The sequence below is a fragment of the Petaurus breviceps genome, unplaced genomic scaffold, assembly GCF_028583685.1.
Source record: "Petaurus breviceps papuanus isolate PSGF00001 unplaced genomic scaffold, PetGlider_PUasm1.0 173, whole genome shotgun sequence".
NCBI classification, from domain to species: Eukaryota; Metazoa; Chordata; class Mammalia; order Diprotodontia; family Petauridae; genus Petaurus; species Petaurus breviceps.
Genome location: NW_027185759.1, coordinates 27,709,667 through 27,732,707, shown reverse-complemented (window position 1 = coordinate 27,732,707; position 23,041 = coordinate 27,709,667). Strand labels below are relative to the sequence as shown.

General features: G+C 36.5%; 1 protein-coding gene across 1 annotated transcript in view; it reads left to right on the top strand.

Moving 5' to 3' along the window:
* The window catches only part of ZBBX (zinc finger B-box domain containing), a 112,900-nt gene that overhangs the window by 56,949 nt on the left and 32,910 nt on the right, over positions 1-23,041 (top strand). The window contains exons 9-16 of the mRNA XM_069083532.1: positions 2,114-2,234; positions 5,527-5,663; positions 6,659-6,756; positions 7,927-8,006; positions 10,043-10,215; positions 12,906-13,192; positions 19,817-19,976; positions 21,868-21,984. Of these exons, the coding sequence (XP_068939633.1) occupies positions 2,114-2,234; positions 5,527-5,663; positions 6,659-6,756; positions 7,927-8,006; positions 10,043-10,215; positions 12,906-13,192; positions 19,817-19,976; positions 21,868-21,984 (1,173 nt within the window). The remainder of the gene's footprint in view (positions 1-2,113; positions 2,235-5,526; positions 5,664-6,658; positions 6,757-7,926; positions 8,007-10,042; positions 10,216-12,905; positions 13,193-19,816; positions 19,977-21,867; positions 21,985-23,041) is intronic.

Genomic DNA, 23,041 nt, shown 5'->3' with positions numbered 1-23,041 from the left:
TTTAAATTTTTCTGTCCTTAATGCATTCTACATGCCACTTCCCATTTGTTGACACTGCCACTGAATTTTTTTCTCTACACCAGATCTCCTAAAGACTTATTCATTTCCTGAAGAAGCCCAAGATATCAGCTGAATATTGTCAATTTAGGGATTATATCTTACTCATCCTTGTAATTGAAGAGTAGAGCTGTGGGTGTGGCCATTACAATTGTACTAGAAGCTTATTAGTGGGTGGATTTTTAGATATTTTTCATTGTCCATGGCATTTTTGTGTTTCCTTCATTAATATTTTTTATGTTTTATATTTATATTTTTTTCTTTTCTATTGGGGCATAATCATTTAAAGGATAGAGTCTAGAACAGAGTTTCCCAAATTTATTTAGCCTACTGCCCTTTTACCTTTTTTTTTCATTTTTTTTGGTAGCAGGGAAAGCAGAGCAATTGTGATTAAGTGACTTGCCCAAGGTCACACAGCTAGTTAAGTGTTAAGTATCCGAGGCTGGATTTAACTCAGGTCCTCCTGACTCCAGCCCAGCACTATATTCACTGTGCCACCTAGCTGCCCCCACTACCGTCCTTTAAAAAAAAATTACCCAGTGACTTTATGGAAATCTCCTTTCTTTAACCCTTTATTTTTGAAATTTACATAATTTCAGAAAATATAATTAAAAAATAATGCATCTTAAATTAAATAATTTATTGTAAAATTATATTTTTTTCTGCATTGAAATTTTAATGATGAACTATTTCATCAAGATATAGTATAGTATTGCATTGTAAACAAGGCCCATTTTACTGCCTGTGAATGCTGGTCTTCCTGACCATGTGCCACTGGTTCACCTGACAACACTTGCTTGTTAAGACTTGACCACTGATGGGCTGTAACTTGCATTTTGTGTTTATTTGGAAACAATGTAATCTCAATGACTTTAACTCTGTCATGCAACAGATGAAACTTAGATGAACTGGTTTTTTAAAAAATATTCTTATTGTCTTAGGCTTCCACTGCCCTTTATTTTAATAAATTCAATGCCCAATGCCCCACAATTGCACTGGAAGCTACTGTGCCTCTCCCCACCCCAGTTGTTTCAGTGCCCCTGGGGATGATATTGTTCACTTTGGGAAACTGTGCCTAGAAGAAAGAATAATGGAGGGTGTGGCCATGAGCCCTAGTCCTTTAATCTCTCTAAACTTCACTTTTATCTCTGTCAAATGAAGATAACAGTAATACCCACCCTTCAAGTTTACCTCACAGTTTTTGTGAGAATTAGCTAAGACCATAGCTATGCAAACAAAACTCAGTTCTTAATACTTTTCCTTTGGAATTGTCCATTTTGCCTCTCTGAGATGTTCTCTTATGACTAAGTAGCCAATATTTTTAAAAACAGATTGATGGATGCTTCTTAACTTCCAAAAACATGACTGTGCCCCTATTGACAAAAAATCTGAGTTTTGTTGGTAAACTTATTTTTTGATAGATATGTAAAGCACTTAACCCAGGGCTTGTACATATAAATGCTATACAAATGTTACCTCTTATTATTACTATTATTATTATTAAATGTTAATTTTGATGTTAAAAATTATAGTGCAAAAATGCATCAGATTAAAGTGAAAGTTTTTCCTTTAGTAATATCTGAGCATCAGCTTGGAGAATATCCTAGGGATATAAATTCCAGCAGGCAGTTGTCTTCTGCAAGTGTCGTTGTTGAATATTTCTTCACTCCGTGTCCTAGAATCTTAATGTTTTATGGCTGATAGATGGGCAGTACATCTATTTACTTTATCTTTCTCCTTCACAGTAATCAGTTTGCTCAAAAGGGCAAGCATAGAAAGTGTGATTTGGTTGCAGGTCAAGAAATAATTGAATAAAATAATATATGCATTTCAAGCTTAATGATTTTGTTTATATCACTTTGCAAATTGAATTTTTATTTGGATTTTAAAAATTCCATATGTTTTGTAGAATATTTGATGATTCTTTTAAAATCTAAGCCTATTGATCACAATGACAGGCAAAGTGAATACATGCTCTTTGAATTGAGCAGCAATTGATGAGTTGTGGTAATTAATAAATTAGTTTTGAATGATAGATTAACAATTTATTTTTTAGAGCAAATGGAAGCATCTGAGGTACAGACAAATCTTAAAATTTGGAGAGAACCTCTTCAAATCGAATTTAAAGATGACAGCCTGACTTATATGGAAAGATTATGGCTTAAGAAGCATAGAAGGTATTTACCCAATTTATACAATATTAATAAGCAACACAAAAGCTATTAACATTCTATACATGTGTAAAGTGCCTCTCTTCAGCTAACATATCTGTTCTCTTCATAATTGAATAAATAATAATTTGAAGGCAAGATTAAATCACTATGAAACTCCTGTTTTTCTGCTGAGAATTCTGATTCCATTTGTTGACATGACAGGTCATTATTTTGGACCCAGTGTTAGAGAATAAAATTTTTATGCAGAAAAAAAGACAAATCTGACATAAGAGGTCAGAAAACCACTAAGTTAGAAATAGACTAAAGTTTCATTCACTTGAATGAGACTTTGAATGAAACTTAGCTACTTCAACCAAGGCTTTTTTTAACCTCAATTTCATACTTAGTGTTTAAAACTTTAAACCCAAGAAATAGTAGGATCATTTAAATAATATTTTATTACATTTCCACTTAACTCTGCATTGGTATGTAGTGCTGAGACACATGAATTCAAAAACAAAATATTTCTGAGAATAATGTCAGTTGTAACTTTTGGTTCTATGATCCACACTCCTTTGTGTTTTGTTATAGATCTCTGTCACTGTAACCCTGGGTAGATCAGAGAGGCCTATCAATCTGACCAAAAGTTAGACCTAGAATTATGTTTGAAATGTTTCTGGTTTTGAGCTTGGAAATAGAACTAGACAAACTCCTTAGGCCCAGCCTTAACAACACCTCATCTTTCCCCAACATGAAAAGGGCAATGCCTTTGGACATTTTAATCACAGTTGTAAGACATCTTTGAAATCAAGTGACCATCTGTCTACTCACATTGTCAGCCAGCTTCTGTTTCAGCACTTCCAAGGATGGGGAGTTTACAGTCTTACAAAGCATTTCATTGTATTTTGAATTCTTCATAAATATCAAAGATCTTCCTCCTGCTATCTGAATCCCTGAAACTTTCACCCTTTGGTTATTATGCCATCTTCTTGTGCTAGACAGGATAATTGTAATAATAATTTCAAAAGACACAGTTCTCTATATTATATTATTGGTCAAATGATTTCTCTCAAATGCATTGTAAAGTACAGAAGGTGATTCGTGGCTTGAGTTATCATTCATAATGGAAAACAAAAGAAAACTTGAGGCTAGGAATGCAAAGAACTGTGTCTTCATTCTGCTTGTGTCACTTGACAGCCTTATAGCCGCGAGATCATGTCATATGAGGCATCACCTGAAGTCATTGCAGACTTTACCTTGAACATTCTGTGGTCCAAGATCTTTTTTTTTTTCTTGTCCCCAAATACTGACATTTAAAAAGAATTTCCCTGTTAGGATTCAGGTAGCTCAACTAGAGCAAATGTAATAATACTTAGGTAAAGGCCAGTCTTTCAATGACTCTGTAGTGATTGTTAGATTTTTTTAATAGAGAAAAACCTATGATACTATCACAGACTCTACCCTTGTTGTGGTGATCTGCCTCAAAAATGTGTTCCATTGATCACAAGGATGAACTGGTAAGAATGTTGAGAGCTTAGTAGACCTTGTTTTTACTATCAGAGAAAGAGTCCAAAGTAGGTTCAGAATCTACTGACAAATCTCTCTCTCTCTCTTTAATATATTTGTCACTTATGCATGTGTATATTTATATGTATATGTGCTTTTGTATTCCTGTCGTTTCACTATCTAGTTACATTTACATATCAGCGTTAAAGAACAGTGATTAAGCAATAAGTTCCCAGCCTTTCTGTCTCCTAACAGGTATCACATAACATCACTTTTCAGAGACAAAGACTTATTGTCCTATATTAGTGTCGAGTGGGTTTTAGTCATGGTGCAAATCAGCATCTCAGAGTTAGAAAGAACCTCAGAGGCCATACAGCATAGCCAGCATCTTCCTGAGAACCCTGTTTACAAATCCGCTATACAGAAGTAGTCATGAAGTTGTTTTTGTTTTCTGCTTAAAGGCCACTCCATTCTTGTTATCATTGCTTAGTTGTTTATTCACGTCACACTCTTCACCCCAGTACTGTCTATGGGGTTTTCTTGGCAAAGATACTGGAGTGTTGTGCCATTTCTTTCTCCAGTGGGTTAAGGCAAACAAGGATAAGTGACTTGCCCAGGGTCTGAGGCCAGTTTTGAACGAAGGTCTTCCTTACTCCAGGCCCAGGTCTTTATCCACTGTGCCGCCTCTCGGCCTTCTTCAATTCTGAGATAGTTTCTGTTTCTCCGCAAGTTCCCCCTATTGTTCATTGGTGTGATGGGAGTGAGGTGTGGGAGAGTACAAGTTTAGTCCCTGGTCCATCAGGGATCTTTTATATTCTCAAAGACAGCTATCATGCATGGCCTTTTCATATTTTCTCGTTTTCAAACTTTTTCATCCCACACTCATTCAATGACTATCCATCTTGTTTTCCTTCCTCTGAATGAATTCCACATTATGAATGCCTTCCTCTAAAGATGGTCCAGAAGTGGGCCCAGTAGTCTGGGTCCGGCAGTGTTGTGGTCTGGGCAGAGCACACAGAGCCTTCGAGCCTCCTCCTAGAGCACACGGGGCTCTTAAAGTTGCTGAAGACAGCACCTCTGATTCACATTGAGCTTGTATTTCTGCCAAAAGCTTTCAAAGCACTTGTCTTTTGTAGTTACTCTTTCCTGCAGACTTAGGCTTCTTCCTATTATAGGAAAGGTTGGAATGGAGGAGAGATTGCCGGAGATTAATTATCAGACACAAATCACAGGGTATTCTCTGTTCTTTGCTCTTGCTTAGCAGCTTGATTTGGGGCAAGCTATTTAGCATTTGTATGCCTCAGTTTATATTCTTGTTAAAATGAAGGACTTGCACTATATTATCTATAAGGTTCCTTCTGGCCTAAAATTACATGACTGTGAGTAAACCTTTCACTTTCTTATCATGGAAATTCCAAACCAGATACATATGATTCTGATTTTTCAGTGAATCCAAGTGCTGTATACAAAATTTCCATTGGTCTGAACTTGTCAACATGAAAATTTTAGTGGCATAGTACAATGAGTGCCATGTCTGGAGAATTGGCCCAATGGACCTACTACTTAACTGAGAAATTCAGCCAGTTTCTTGCAGGATATATCTGTAAAGAAATTGTTATTCAGTGCAAAGGCATCTTGTGAACTTTTTGTCAATAGCCTGATGTTGTCTTAGATGGCCATGTTCTTTTTCCTAATTAGGCATAATCTCTCTTCTTTGTAATATATTGTGAAATAAATAAGTCAAGATTTGGTTATAGGAAGGTTTTTTTTAATCACTTTCTAAGACTTTCATTACTCTTTTGTTTCATAGGACCCCTCTTCATTGTGCAAAGAACATGTCGCTGAAGAAAGAGCTAAGTCCATCTGTACCCATTAATGAACTATCTACTCCTTTAGCAGCTCCTATTGAAGACATGACACTAAGTGAAAAAGATGATAGTATTGAAGGTGCACCGAAATTTGATAACATATTGATGATATATGATTTTAACTTGAATGCATTGAGCTGCTATCAGTGCATTTGGTTTTTCTTGGATGTAGATTGCCCTCAATCAGAATGGCCAGTCGTGTTACTAGATCCCTCAAACATGCTTGCTTTCTTTTTTTTTTTTAAGGCTCTTAATCTTTTATGGGATGAAAAAGCCCTCATCTCTTAATTAAAGTGCAATTTTAAAAACTAAGGCTGAGAGACAGGGACTGTACCTATGATTTTACTGCCCTTGGGAGCTCTCAAGTGAAGAAATTCCCACCAGTATAGCTTGGCATCTTCTCATTGTCTTACTGAGTTGTCTAGAGCACTGATGTCAAACTCAGATAGAAATGGGGACCACTAACCCATACCTAAGAATCCCTGTAGGCAACACATTGACTTTATTTTAAAATGTAATATCTATATTTTATAGAATTTATTTTAAAAATATTTTCCAATTATATTTGAATCCATTTGGATCACATGTGGTCATGACATCATGTTTGGTCCCTCTGGTCTAGTGCACTGAGGTTAAATGACTTGCTCAGGGTCACACAACCAGTCTGTGGCAGAGGCTGAACCTGCAGCCATGATTTCCTGATTTCAACATTAGCTCTCTATCCGCTTCATCACACTTTGCAAACTTAAAATTATTTCACTTCTGTCATGGGCTTTTGTGAGAAGGAACAAATGATCTTGCATTAATTCAATATTTTGATTATATACCTAAAATTATATTTCACTTGTGAGCTTTTGTGAGAACCATACCCTCTTACATTCACGAAAATATAGTTTTAATTGAATAATTAAAATTTTTATTTCACTTGTGGAAACTGACTGCCCTTATACCTTCATGGGAATAAAGGAGAATACCATCTCTGTGCCAATGGTTATACTATTTTGAAGAAAATAAATCAACAGGTAAGAAATTTTCTTTGATGAGTTATGCTTTTTTTCTTGTTTTACTTCTTAGTTGAAGAGCTTAAAGAAAGTTATCCAGATCCTTTCCTACCACAACAACCTGAATTAGAGAACATTGAATCATCTGTGAGGATAGTGGAACTCGATGATGTGAGTGGCTCATAAGGAATGACATTACTTCTGTAAATAGCAATATATAATAAAGTACAGAAAGTCATTTTCAGGGATGAAAAATTAGAGGTCATTAAGGAGGAAAGGTGGAATGGATGGAATTTAATATACTTGTAGATCAAAAATCCAGGTGACACATTTCCAGAGAGTAGGACAAATTTGCCAGCTGGATTGAGTTTCAACTTTTCAGGGGTTTGAAAGCTTATTTAAGATACAGTTAACTTAGTATCAGTGCTGTAGCATGTATGTAGAAAAGCAAATTCTTTTTATAAATTAATTTTATCCTCCCTTAGAATTGGCAGTTATTTAAATTTTTTTTTTGCTTTTTGGAGGTGAGAGGGCAAGGCAATTGGGGTTAAATGACTTGCCCAAGGTCACACGGCTAGTAAGTGTTAAGTGTCTGAGGCCAGATTTGAACTTGGGTCCTCCTGACTTCAGAGCTGGTGCTCTATTCACTGCCACCTAGCCACCCCAAATTGGCAGTTATTTATGATAGTATAATGTGGACCCCTCACTCAATGTTATGCAAGGGATATTGCTCTTGGAAAATTATATATATATATATAATTATAAATTATATATAATTATATACTATATAAATTATATATAAATTGATTTTTTTAAAGAAATCTATTTTTTAAAATTTTGGTAAGCTGGCTGTGTTCAGTGAGAGTGTTCTTTCCGCCTTGAATATCTATTAATAGTACGTGCTGGAGAGCTTTCACTAGAATGGCGAAAGTACATTTTAAACTACTTTATATATTTAATGATTTTATCCACCTCCCTCTGTAGGTGTCTTCCTGTTCTACCATAGTATAGCCCAGTTTTGTAAGCCATTTGGTGACATGTGATCCATATAGATTTTGTTCTGGTTTTCTTTGCCTCATTTTGTCATTTGATTTTTATTGAATAGAATACATGTATTGATATTTTACTAGGTAAAGGAAGCCAGAATATTCAGTTAGTAAGCAACTTAAATTCGTGTTTGTTTCATGCAGAATCATGATACATTTTATAACTCCCAAGATTCAGAATTTTTGGGGTCAGTATTGGAATGAAAATGAAATATGTACATCCCCCAAGTTAATTGCTTTGTTTATGGTAAGCACATTGAATTATATTAATATTTTGCAACCTATTTTTGATAAGAATTATGAAGAGGAACCTGGAGAATCAGGGGATTTTGTGCCTTACAAAGTTGAATTGGCTGATGCTGATAATCAACAAAGGTAAGAGGTCATTGATGAGACAGATTGATTTCGGTACTGGTTTCTGTTCCCTTTGCTTTCACCCCACATGCACAGCCCGTCACACAGTGTCCCCAATGAGGCACTGCTCTCCTCTCTATGGAGGAGGGGGATGGGCATCATCCTTTGTTCTTTGGGACCAAGATCACATGTTCCCTCTCGTTTGTATCTCTAAGTGTCATTTTCATTTCCCAAGTTTCTTCCAAGGTTTCTTAGAATCCCTCATATTCTTTGCTGCTTCTTTCACATACCATAATTTGGTCATCCACTTTCCAATCAATGGGCACCCACTTTGTGTCTAAGTTTCTTCTTTGTTCGTATAATTTAGTTGCTTACAGAAGGAAGTACTTTAAAAGTGTAATTATCGGCCTATTTTGGTGGGAAATGCATGCTGACTAAATCGTTCAACTGAATTTTGCAAAATATTTTATTTAAGCCATGTTTAAATTTGCATGTGATTTAGCTGATTTATAATCAGCAGCAGCACCACTGTCACCTGGCATATTTATATAGTGGTTTAAGCTTTGCAAAGTGATTTCCATATGTTATTCCAATTAACCCTCACAAACCCTGTGATTATGGTTCCCATTTGATAGAGGTTGAATAACATGCACAGAATTACATAGGTAGTGAGTGTGTGAGGTAGGATTTGAACTCAGTTATCCCCCAAGACAAATCCAGGCCATCTTCCCTCCACCACCTATGGAACACGAATCAGATTCACTTTCTGCAGAAGGAGAGAACGCCTACTGTGACCTCCTGGATGTGAGGTGCTCTCAAGGTTTGCTCTGCTTACTATGGTCTCTGTACTCTTCTTTAATCATGTTGAAGGGATGGTTTCAGTGACATGTCACCATGCCCCTGAGGTACGATTTTCACTCCCGTCTTCCTGACTCTGTGTCAGTTCTATCCTTCAGCCACTCGGCTGCACCATCATCAAGGAGTGGTCAGGGAACTGTACCCACATCAGCTCACCTGAGCTGACTCCTAAAACTATCGAATTGGCACCTTTCGGTTTGGCTTGACAAAACGATCATCTCAGTGGAGTTTTTTCTTTTCTCCCCCTCAACATCGTGCTGGCTTTGAGGGCACAGACTTTTGTTTTTGTCTTCCTATCTGCAGTACCTACACCAAAGGTGTTAGACTTTGATAAAATGGGGGCCACTAAACCGTGCCTAAAAATCTCTGTGGGATACACATTGATCCAGAAAATTACATAGTAATATTATCTAAATTCTGGTGTATTTTTACTTATTAAAAATATTCCCCATTTCCATTTTAATCTGTATCAGGATACACTTGGGAGTGTTACAGACCTCAGTGCATCCTGTGGCCTGCATCTTTGACACCCCCATCTTACATCATGCCTGGCAAATGGTCAGTGCTTAATGATAATTTGTTGGGAAAATGGATGGATAGGGAATTAAATGGTAATACCAGCATCAGAATTTCTTAATTCTCTGTTTGTTTATTAAAAAATTAAGTGGTGTTAGTTTCTAAAGAAAACTTTAAAAAAATTATAGGTGAGTTTCTACATCAATTTCACTTATATTCAATATACTAATTAACACAAATATCTCAATTTATGAAAATGATAGGGTTTTGAGATCTTAAAATGAAAAACATTCTAGCTGTGCTTATTGGTAATGATATACACATTCATGTATATTGATGATGTATGTTGTATGTGTTTTACTAGTCGAGTCTAATTTATAAATGATTAAACTTGCAGTTTTCTGAAAAGTTTTCTTTTTAAAGTTTTCTTTTTTTCCCTTACTTTTCTTAATTGGGAGATATATAATGGGAAGGAGAGAATTTTTTTAAGTTAAAAATGTTCCAATTGTAAGGGTAAAACAAAACTGAACTTAACCAGAATATTAAACAGAATGCTTTGTTTTCTAAATATTAAAGCAAATTGAGGTTCTTTTGTGTTTGCTTTGTTAAACTGAATTTTTTTCTAAAATTTCTTTGATGATTCATTTTTTACCCACATTCTTTTTCTTGTCTCTGAACTGAAGCTGGGCAGTTCATCAATATCAGAAGAATGATTTTCACTTAGGAAAAGACTTACCCCTTTCACTGATGAAAACCGCTGACGCCATTTGGCAGCATGGACTTTCAGCTACTGATAAAGACCTGTTTTCTCAGTGCAGCAGAATAATCTCTTCAGCCTCCAAAGATACTTTGAAAGGTGTGATTAAAGAAAATCCTCACTGTCAATGTTAATATAATTTAAACTAATACTAATTTACATTTGTAAAATTGTAATATTATGCAGTCTGTTCTGAAATCACAATTATGTTTCTATTAGAATTCCAATCAACAGATTGATAAATAAAGAAATAACAAATCCTACCTCTGGATTTGTTAAAATAAGAACTAAAGACAAATAAAGAAAAAAAAAACAGGCGGAGACAATGTACAGTGGAAAGATTCCTGGCTGTGGAGTCAGAGAACCTGGGTTCAAATCTGCTTCTAAGACTACCTCTGTGGCATGGGAAAAATAACTTAGCCCCTCTAAGCCTCAGTTTCCTCATTTGTAAAATGAGGAGGTTGGATTAGATTGCCTCTGAGGTTTCATCTACATCTGTTTATATTTGCATAAAATGAAAAAATAAATAATAGAAAAATATAATGATAAAAAGAAAATGACAAATATGAAATCTTCTAGTAAATAACTATTTTAACAAATTTCCATTAACTTCAACAGTATTATCTCTGTGAGACCAAAACCACCAAAGAGAGCTTCTCTAAAAGCCATTATTTTCTCTTCCCACATTATGGTTTGACCCATTCATTAGTAGAGCTTTTGGATCTGGGGCAGAGAACCTGTGGCCTCGAGGGCCACCTCAAGGACAATACTTTTACTGAATCCAAACTTCACAGCATAAGTCCCCTTAATCAAAGAATATTAATGCTCAATAAAAGGCTTAGTGAGACTTCCCATTAACACCATCAAAGTCTTCCATCGGCCTTATATATGCTGCAGACCTCAGGACCTGGTGAAGGAAAAGGCCTTCATCCTTGGGTTAGGTCAAGGAATTGATATGTCACTCTCTTTTTAAGTATGGTGATATTTGTATGTCTATACAGGTACTTAGACCGTAGTCATGTAAGATGCTTAATTTCTATGATCTACTAATTCTTATAAGCAAACAGCCCATGTACAGGATGAAATCAGAGAATTTTTGTATTATATTTATAGCTATGTATATTTATACCATATGTGTCCTGTTCAACTATTTTTCTCCAGCAGAAATGGCGTTCATTGCCTATAGCAACCTCAGGATTAAGGTATTGAATAAAGACAAAAGTTGAATCAAGTTTGTCCCAAGGCTGAGGGGTTTGACTGGTTCTACTTGTGCCCTGAGGATAGAATTAGAAGTAGTGAGTGGATGGCACAAAGTGGGAAATTAGGACTTCACATCAGGAAAAAGAACTGTCCAAAACTGTGCTGCCCCTGATGGGAGTGCCCCTGCCTCATACTGAGTGTGGATCAAGGGAATTCTTTAGGAACAAGGGGCCATTTCTTGAGACTTTGAAGCTTCTTCTACCTTTGAGTGCTGATGATGCTTTGAAATCAGTCTAACCTCTAAGAGCTTTGTGAATTTGATTATCCTCAGTAAAGTATCTCTCATGGAGAGATCTCCCTCTGTTATTGATAGCACAGACACTTGGGTATCCCTTTCCCTCTTTGAAATTTAAATTGCAGGCTAATTTTAAAAGACCTAGCAGTTCTTTCATGTGCAGGTCTAAATGCTTTGCATGTTTGCCAGGCTCCTGTGGAAGCTGTTAGCACAACAAGTAGCCCAAGACATGGCCTCTTAGGGACTTCCTATTTATGACACTTTAGTGGAATGGACAGTCAGCTGGCTGCTCCATTCAGACCAGACACATTACATCATTGCATTGCAAAAACAAAACAAAACAAAGCAAACAAAAACCACAAAAAAAAATCAGAAAATTTTCTTTCCCAAAAAATTAAAACAAGAAGGCTGAAACCAAATGCAGTGGTAATTCCTTGGGCTGCCAGCTTTTCATATCATTCATGTACATAATTTAGGTACCTAGAGGCAGGTTTGCCCACTGAGCCCTGTTTCCTTGCCCCTTTTGTTGTATGCCTATTGGCCACTCTTCATCAATGGGCATTTAAAGAAGAGTGAAACTCAAATTGCTTCAGTTTACTGCTTATTATTGCTATTTGCCTTTTGTTCTTGAAGAAGACCATGACATCAGAAAGGTGATGCCATGACTTGCAAGTGAATTGGATTTAAGTGATGGAGGGCTGTGCAAAGTCACCAGCCTCACTTCCTTCTCTGGAGCCATCTGGGTCCAGTGGCAAGATATAGATCAGGGCGACTGGAGATGACTCCGCTGCTCATTAATAGTGCCTTTGTAAAGTTTGAGTGGGGGAAAAATTCCTCAGCTGAATCAGCTGGACCTTTCTATATCTATGATGTTAAAATGGATCTGATGGCTCATTAGAAATCATCTAGGCCACACCCTTCCTTCTGTAGTGACTACAAAGGAGCATGGCCTTTCTGGTGCTTTTCAAGTAGTTGATGTCAGAACTTGGGCTATAGTCCAGGGCTCTTGGTTTCCCAATAGCCCTCTTGGAGCATTTTATATTAACAATATCTGTAAGTAGATACGTGTCTACATACACATCTCACATTTGGAATACATGCCTGCAAATTATACCAATTATTATTATAATTATAATTATAGCAAACCACTTTTGTATATTATACAAAATTATACCAAACCACTTTTAAATAGTTTGATAGAAGTCCATTATGGCATGTTTTTTTTTATAGATCTACGCCCGATTTAACTTTGGAACGATATGGACAAATCATCTATTGCTTGTTTTTATTGTAGCTTCATTATCAAAAAACTCCATGTCAGATTCTTCTCGAATAACAGAAAGAGTGTCAGCTGTTTCTAGTGAAAAAAATGTAACAAAAAAGAAGAGCTTTTTATTGGAAAATATAAAATCTGATGAGAAAATCCATGCTTCACATCAAAGGACCCCTTACCACCATAATGTGGATTTAGGGGATTCCCATGGTGACAGACTGACATACAATTGCAAAAGTTCCCTGGAAGGGAACAGTCTTCATGAGAACAGCAGCTCACAAGAACCCAGATCTAAGAAGGCTTCCAAGGTAAAGCAATATGTTGTTTAATGATTTAAAATTGTTCCCTCAATCTAATTAAACTCTTTAATTTGACCAGTGAATTTCACATTGATAGAAAGAGGATTAATATTTATTATAGAGAGACAGCAGTTTGATCTAATAGCAGCTTAGTAACTAACTCATCAGGGGGTGAATGATAAAGAATTAAAAGTCAGATCTTGTTACAGTGAATACATCAGGGCATAAAGGTCTCTATCAGAAAACGATAACTGATACATTGTGATAGTATATTATGCATTCTGAATGATGAAATTCACTACTGTGAATAATAATTTAGTAGAAAAATCCCTTTATCTAGCTATTACTTAAGTATCTTGTTAAAGGATATATGTATATGTTTTATATACATGAATTTACACAATATATATAGTATCTGAATCTGTGGCATGTGCTGGTTTAAGTAGGAAAAAAATGCATTGTTGTTTAATCATAGCAAAAAAAGTTTTTTCAGTGAACCAAGGAAATAAATGAAAAAAATTCATTTTATTTTGAAGGGGAGATGAAAACAGTGAGTGAATTAGTTATTCTAATGAGAAAATATGAGAAAGAAAGTATTGATTACCATCCCTTATCATGTGTATGCTATATCTGGTCTATAAATTGGCATAGTAAATTAATTAATATCAAACAGCAAAACATTCAAAGAGTATTATATGTTGTATTTGACTCTGAGTAACAATTCATTTTAAAATTATTCTTAATTTTTTATATATCGCCTTTATTTATCAATACATCCTTCCCCACTTTTCCTTCTAGAGAGATATCTTTTATGCCAAGGCATAAAAAAATGAGAATAAATTCAGCAGCAAAACTAACCACTTCAATCACAACTAACATTATATTGAATATCCGACATTCTATGGGACCCCATACCCATGAGGCAGTTAAGTGGTGCAGGGGAAAAAGTTATGAACTTGGAGTCATGAGGACCTGAGTTCAGAATCTGGTCTTAGACACTTACTGTGTGATTCTAACCTCTGTCTGCCTAGCTTTCTTAACCTGCAAAATGCAGATAATAACATCACTTACCTCACAGAGTTGTTGTGAGGATCAAATGAAATAAAAACAAGTCTTCATAAAGGGCTTAGCATAGTGTCTAGTACATATTAGGTCCTATATAAATGCTTATCTTCTTCCCTCCCCCATATTCTCACATCACTGCAAAGAAGAGACTCTTTCTTCTTTGGGACTAAGGATGGTCATTATGATTATGCAGTGTTCAGTTTCTTTGTAGTTGTTTTATTTTACATTTCTTAGTTATTGTGTATATTATTTTCTTGGTTCTACTTATTTCACATTGTATCAGTTCATATAAATCTTTCCATGTTTCTCCATATTCTTTATATTCATTTCTTAAAAGCAGGGGTGCTTAACCTAGTTTACAATTTAATACCTTAAATCTCTATGATATTGTTTCAGGAAAAAAGAGGCTTTTCAAATGATTCATTCTAAAAACATAGAGACTGTAAATAGCAGAATCTCAGATGCTTCTGAATAAATTAATTTATGAACATATGGTATCTATGGTTAAGTAGAAAGAATATTGAATTTGGCATCAAAGGATCTGGGTTCAAAACCCAGCTCTGTCACTTGCTAATTATGTGACCTTGGGAAAATCAATTAACATCTTTGAGCTTCATTTTCTCATCTGTAAAATCAGGGAGTTGTACCAATGACCGCTAGTGTTCTTTTCAGCTCTAGATTTTATGACTACCAGATATTCTGAGAGATATAGAAGTATAAGTAATGTTTTTTGCATTTAGGAAACTTTCAATGTAGCTGTGGAGGAAAAATGGGTGAATTATCAGTCAGTACTCTTATTAGTAATAGAACTTTTAATATTTTCACCATTTTCATTCCCCCATTCTGCTCATTTGATGCTGCCTAATATATATCCATACTCCAATTCAAAAAGCATTCAATGAAAACCTGTCATGTGCTAGGTACCATGCTAGGCCTTAGGAATACAAAGACAGAAACACCCCAGGTCCTACTCTCAAGGACTTTATTTTGTACTGTTAAGTTACAATACACACAAATAAGTGGGGGCAGTGTCTGTACAAGAGGAATTGAAAGTAACATGAGGGGTGCTACCCACTGGGGGCAGGCAAGGCCTCTGGAAGGATGTGGTTCTTGATCTAAAATCTCAAAAGGAATTAAGGGCTTTCAGAAGTTGCCATCAGGTGGAAGAGTGTTTTAGACCATGTAGAAGGCCAGCAAGGTGTGGGAGTGGGAGTGGGAGGGTCTAATGCATGAGAAGGAGAATTGTGCATAGATAGGCTGAAGCCAGAGTGTGAAGGGCTTCTAGCCACCATTCCCCCACTCCCTCCAGCATTGGCCACCCATGTCTTATAGTGTCCTTAAGCCAGGGAGAAACCACAACAGGATTATACCATCACAGAACAAAATTAAGGTCACAGATTCTGAGCAGGGATAGGATCTCAAGGGGGCCAGGTCAACCCCTTGTTTTAAATGTTGGGAGGCTGAGCCTGAGAGGGTAGAAGAGAAGTGAAAAGACTTGCCCAAGGTAATCCACAGTTAGTAGGAGAGGCAGGATTTGAATCCAGGTTCTCTGACTCCACATGCAGCATTCTTTCTCCTCTACCCAAGATTTGTTCTAAATCAGTGACTAAAGCTGTTAAGTTTGCTTCGATCCATCATTGGATCAGTGGCTGCATTGATGTAAATATCCCCTTCCATCATGCAGATTAAAAACCATGCATATCTCTTTTTCTTCCTCCTAGGTGATATTCTTATTCATGTTCTTCTACAGTCCCTCCAGAGAACACCCCCTCCACGGGTTAGCTTTTCTCCTCTAGGACCTTTTAGCTTTTATGGGTAATGGTGTAGCATTTGGGTTGCCCATCTTTTATCGGTTATTTCCACTGCATGACTAGCCTTCCTCCTTTCTTCTAATTTCCTTATGGTAATCCTTTAACTCACTTCTCACATCTAAATCACCATTTGGAATGTGCTAACAACCTGTATAGTTCACCATGAATATCTCTCTATTAGACAGTAGATGGGTTATTTGAAATTTTGATGCATTCTAGATTGTTCTAAGATTTGCTGCCACACGGCATCCCTGAAAGAATGCTCATGTTACAACAAAGAATTTTAGCTTGGAATCTTTAAAAGTCCTGCATAATTTTCCAAATGAAATTCAGGTAGGCCAGGTCATGTCCATCCTTAATACCTCTCATAGACAGATAGACAGACAGACAGATAGATGGATGGATATAGATAGATCAATAGATGTGTTGGCCATCCATCTGAATGTCAGAGCATTTTTTCATCTATTTAGTTTGTCATATGTGAATTATTAGCCTGACTAATGATGAATCTCATTGAGGAAATCTTTTCATATCTTGATATAGTCATTACAATGTCATTCCCATACAGGAAGACCTGAAAGACCACTCTATCTGTAAATAATTGCTCTTCTAGATAGGATGCTAAGCTATCTAGACAGATGCTTGATAGGAAGTTCTCTATTAAAAGGATGGTGAACACTATTTATGAGGATACATCTCTCTATTTTATGCCTCACTTGATGTTAATAAATAGAGGAAGGCACTAAACACAATGAAGAAATATCATGGGTCAACTAAGAATTTTCCAAGTACAAAAAAAAAAAACCAACAAGAAAATACATGTGCAGCTAGAAGCAGAGACTTAGAGAACAAAATGTCTTGAACTATCAGTGTACCTAGAAAAATGAATTCAGAGAGTATAAATGAAAAGAAAGTGGCACTAGGAAACAGAAAGAGGATTAATAGCTTTAAACAAAAGGTGACGAACCTTTCCTCTTTTTTTGTAATTTAAAAAACAAATTAAACTTAAATACAAAATGAGAAAAGAAAAAAAAATTGCCATGTGCACAGCAGACTATGAGAGGATTCAATATAAAACAATAAATGTACATTTCAAGAAAACCTATGTAATAAATACTGCACATTGTTTTCAGAGCTGTCCAGCTTTTCTTTCCTTCCTTGTTACCTTTCTTTTATTCTCCTCTGTTCCATTTTTATTTTATTTTTCCCTTTCTTCCCCCCACCTCCCTAAAGAAGGCTACAAGTAAGTGTGTGTATATATACACACACACATAGATATCTATACAAATACATATATATCTATATACACATTATATATGCACATATATGTGTGTATATGTACATATGTATGTGTGTATATATATTTTGTGTGCCTTGGGTGAGCTCTGCTGCAGATGTTAATTAAGCAAGTTCTTCCTATGTATCTTGACTTTGGGATGCTGGCAAGTCTCTTAAATATATCTTTCTTCATGGGTTTATATTTGATAGAGACCAAGATATTTGGAAAATAAGATATTTCCAGGTCTCATGATCTTCATCTATAATGAAAATCTAGGATGGATAAAGGCACTATTGAGCATCATTGTGACTGCTATTCTATTACTTTCTATTACTTTTGCTTTTGTTTCGCTTTCGCACTCACAATGCAAAGATGATGGATTGGACTTTAAAGGGAAGAAGAAGGAGGAGGATCATTACTATAATGGTTACTGACCTCTAAAGTCCCTCTGAGATTCTGATTCCATATATCACAGAAAATAGAACATTGAACTTGTAATTATTAATCAACTACAAATTAAATTAATCAAATTCTGGCATCATTTTTTGTACTCTTAAAGTTATTTGAAACTTTGATTTCTGAAGTTCTCAACTTCTTTGAAATAAATTATTTTTCATTAACAGCAAGGCTGCCTCTAGTAAAAGCCTCCAATATCAGATGTGTGTCTTTGACCTCCATTTTCCCAGAAACAAGAATGCCATTTTAAGAGGCCACCATTTCTGAAAATGAACCTTTGTACACAATAATCCAGTAATTTTTCCCATTTGTACTTGGACTAAGCTTTAGACATTGGGCATCTTAAACTGAAGTCTTCAGTGGTTGGCACAAGCAATAAATTTACATAGGGTCTAATTAGATTTACAAAATGCTGCCATAGTGGGTTTTGTTTAGCTTTTACATTGCCATCTGTCAGTGGAATTCAGTCACCAGTCAATAAGTAAATAAGCCTGAGGCCAAAAGGGAGAAAAAATGTAGTGAGGAGTGTTTGTCTAAGCATATAGACAAAATGTGGCTGAAACTATAGGTGATGAATGTGGCTAAAACAGAATTTTTTGAGTCTCTGGATGATTTTTTTGAAGGCATTTTTTTTGGCTGCCATAAAGATACAATTTATGACCGATGGACTCATTTGAAAACAGTTCTATAAAACCACAGCCAAACATTAGTGTTATGGAAAAAGTATTCTTTTTTCATGTGATCATAGAATTTTAAAATATGAGATGACTTTAACTTTGTGTTCATTGTTCTCTGAAATTATTTCCAAGTATTTGTGAAAGATCAAAGCCCCCATTATTTTGTCTCCATTTGTATCCTCTTTTGTGTCTGTGAGGCCTTTGACGAGAATCAGGCCAGCCCCATGTTTAGAATGGCTTGTTGAAGTCCCTGCCCCTCAAGGTCCAGCTCAGGCACCATCTCCTCCAGGAAGCTTTCTTAGACCCTCCCCATTCCTTTCCCTCAGACTTTGCACAGCACAAAACCCGGATCTTTGCATCGTAGCTAATTCACATGTCTTCCCTGTTACTTTTCTTTGGAAATGGGTTGGCTCCCACTGTATTCTCATGCACTGTGTGAACAGTGCCTGACACACAACAGGTTCTCACTCATAGCATAAAGGAATTAGTCCTAATGTCCGAGAAGATTTCCTCCAGGCCTCTCGTTCGTTTCACTTCTATCACTTGTATATGTGGTAACCATCCAATCCAGTTCAGTCCAGTGAACCTGTTAAGTGGCCACTACGTGTCAGCACTGTGCTAGCACTGGGGATGCAGTTACTGAAGGAAAGTTTCTGCCCCCAAGGAGTTTATAATCTAATTAGAAGAGGGCAGAAGACAACACACAAAAGGAGGCAGGAAAGTGGGGAGGGGGGAGAAGAAACCAGGGGGTCCCTAGGGAGGGGAGGGGACATTTTGTGCCATGGAGTTTTAACCAGGCAGAGCATATGCAGAGGGGAGAGAGCTGAGTCCAGCTTCTGCCTTCCATAAAGGAAGGCACCGGGAAGAGACCCTGCTCTCCATAGCCCTGCCGGTCTCCAAGTAGCAGCATGGTGATGAAATTAGAAGTGATGAAGTTAACTTGGGAGCAGTATCTTTTTCCAGGGAGTTGAAGCCAGGAAAAGCAGCAGATGCAGGACAAGCTCTGTCCCCACTAGTAATCTTAGAAAATCTACAAAGTTCTTTTCTCTATAGGTATTCGTTAAATGTATATAGAATAGCGTTCTAGAAGATAATTTCCCATAATTCCTTGGTAATTGGTAAGGAAAAAAACATTACAGGAAAAAAAAAGAAAAGAAAAATAATTAGAAGAGAAATGGATATTCTCTTTTCTGAGTCTTCATATCCCCACGTAGATAATGTTTGGTTATGTCATGTTTATTTCCAAATGATTGCTATTTTGAATTATGCCTTTTTTAGTGTTTATTATTCAAATATATTTCTTCAAAGTGAACAAGTTAGTTTAGTTAAATGTTTTGTTTCCTAGTTACAAAAAGTTGCCCTGAGAAGTAAGCCCATAACGGAACAATATCAAGGACTTGAGAAATTCTTCGTCTTTGGGAAAAACCCTTTTAAGGAAAGGTTCAGGTTAAACCTGGCAATGAAATCAGAGGCCGTCCCTTCTAACCACAGGATTACACTCACAGGTAAGACTGTCAAATCAGTGTGCATTTGAGTGCTATAAATTGTATGTTACCCATTTTCCCCTTAAAATACTTTCCCTACTAAAGATACTATGGTAGAATTGAGTAATGAATAAAATCATTCCTTTCTACTTGCCTGTCAGAAATTGTTAAGTGGGCAGATCCTGGCCATCAAAATTTACCTTCCTTTGGAGAGAAGGAGAAGGAGGAGAGGGAGAGGGAGAGGGAAAGAGAGAGAGAAAGGGAGAGGAAGAGGGAGAGGGAGAGGGAGAACAGGAGCTGAGTTACCCAATTAACTGAGTATTCAGGCAGCTTGGTCTACTCACAGGTTGTGTCTGTCCTTTTTGGAAGAGGAAACAATGACATGACTTGCAATTGACTTTGATTTGAGTGAGGTAGGACTGTGCAAGGCCACCAGCCTCTTCCTTCCTTCCTTCCTTCCTTCCTTCCTTCCTTCCTTCCTTCCTTCCTTCCTTCCTTCCTTCCTTCCTTCCTTCCTTCCTTCCTTCCTTCCTTCCTTCCTCCCTCCCTTCCTTCCTCCCTTCCTCCCCTCCCTCCCTCCAATTTTTTTTCCTGCTTTCTTTTTCTAATTAAAGGTGTCAGCCTGTGACTCACTTTGCAAAGAAGCCTATTCACTAAATGAACATTACCTCACTGTAAGTGAGTACCTGAAAAGGCCTTAACCTAAAAGGGCCAAGGTCTCCCACTGGTAATCTCCAGTCATCCTGATGAATATCTGGTCACTGGACCCAGATGGCTCTGGAGGAGAAAGTGAGACTGTTGACCTCGCACAACTCTCCGTCACTAAAATCAAAGTCAAGCAATCCATGCCATCATTTCCCCGATGTCATGGTCCTCTGTGAAAACTAAGGACAAATACAACAACAAACTGTCAAAAGTTATTACTAATTTTATACAAAGGGCAGTGGGATTATTCTGATGCTGTTATCTGGGAAATCTGAATCTGAGAATTTTTTCCATGAGAAAAGTAAAAAGAACATTTTAACTCAGGGCCTATTTTTTTAATTTGTAGATTAGTAGCAAACTTCGGAATCAGAGCATTTTCATGTACTATTATTTCTTGTATCTTAAAAGGAGAAAATGTTTTATTAATTAATTTGATTAATGGATCAAAGACTCCGCTTATTCTAAGGTTACCTCAAAAGACAAGTTTAAGAATCATGAAACTTGAAAAACTTTTACATGTTCTCTTTAAAAACAAAGTAGAACAAAATAAAATATGTTGTTCATGGCTTATGTCTTTACATGATGGTCATTTTCCTCTTTTCCAGAGTGAGACCTCCTTTGTGACAAAGAAAAACAATTAAGTCAAGATACCCTGACTTTTTATAATAATGTATAAAATATTCTGTCCTGGCTGTGCCCTACCTCTCTGCCATGATTTAAGATGTGTATTAGAATCTAAAATTTAAAAGTTTTGTTTCAAATTTTCCATGTACTGGAAATATGGATTTTTTAATCTATTATTATCTCTTACAAACAACTACCTTGATGTATAAATACCTATCTTTGAAATGCTTATCACCAATAATTTTTTAAATATCAAATAACTTCTCAATGATTATCTTTTTATTTTCCATTTAAATTCATTAAATATTTAGGGAATACCTAAATGTAAAAACATTACTCTTATTTTTTATTAGTGTATGCTTATGTCATTTTATATTTAATAATTCAATAAATAGATTAATGACACAATAAAGAAATATATTTAATGATACAATAAATAAATACCCTTTTTACAGCTAAATCAACTGTGCTACAATGGTACATATTTCATTTAAAGTGCAACTCTTATATAGCAAACATCCAGAAAGTGGAGTATTTTTCTGTGTTTCATGTTAGATTTGTATTTTGCCCTTTTTGATTTCAGGAAATCAACAGTGGATATCTGAGAGTAGTTTAAGTGAACATGCTGATGACTCAATAGTTCAGGATGTTGTTTGGAATAACCAGAAAAAAGTATCAGGTGTGCTGCATCCTCAAAGGGGTAAGGACATTTCTAAGACATAAACAACATCTGTTGGTGGTGAAGTAGGATTGAATGACTTGTATATTGAAGCTTTCTCTTCTGGGTATTTTGGAATTATTCAAGTCAAGTCAACAACATTTATTATACACTTGCTATGTGTCCAGCACGGTGTTAAGTCCTTTGGATACAGGCAAAGGCCAGAAGAGCTCTTGCCTTCATATAGTTTCACATTTAAGGGCTCAGACAGTATTCAAACAGATTGCAATCTCGCAAAGAAGGCCCTAGCATTAAGAAAGATCAGAAACGCTTCTTGTAGAAGCTGGGCCTTTCGCTGAGACTTGAGGGAATTTAGGGAAACGTGGATGGATGGGGAGGAGGGAGAGAATTTCAGGCATGCGTGAAAATGCACAGGTGAGAGGTGGAGTGTCATATGTGAAGAACATCAAGGAGGTCAGTGTCCCTGGCATGGAGAGTGTGAGGAAGTGAGTTATGTACAAGAGGATCAGAGAGCTAGGAAGGCTCAGGTTACAAAGAGTTTTGAAAGTCAGACAGAAGACTTTATATTTGATCCTGGTCATAGGAAGGAATCACTACAGTTTACTGAGTTTGGTGACTTAAGTATGTTCACACTGATGACCCATACTGGCTTTCTGGTTCATTTGTTTCTTCGGGTCCCATGATCTCCCTCTCCATTCTACCTCAGCCACCCATAGTTAGTCATACCCTAGGCCTTGCCATCACCTTAAACAATTCAACCTCCCAAAGCCTGAAGGCTACAACCCCCTCTGATCATTATCTTCTGACCTTTTTCCCCTCCAACTGTCTCATTCCTCCTGAATCTGCTACTATCAATCGTGCCAATCTCTGTCTAGTTTTGGATGCAGCTTCTTCCTGATCTTCTCTTTATGGTAGCCATTTAAGCCAGACACTTATACTTCATGATTGACTACCATGTTCATTTGTCTCACCTTTTCTTTCTTGTTAACCTCCCGTCATGGGAGGTTGTCCTTCTGCCCTTCTCTCACCCCCTCACTCCAGATCCTCTCATATCATCTACGCTTTGTGGCTCCTGTGC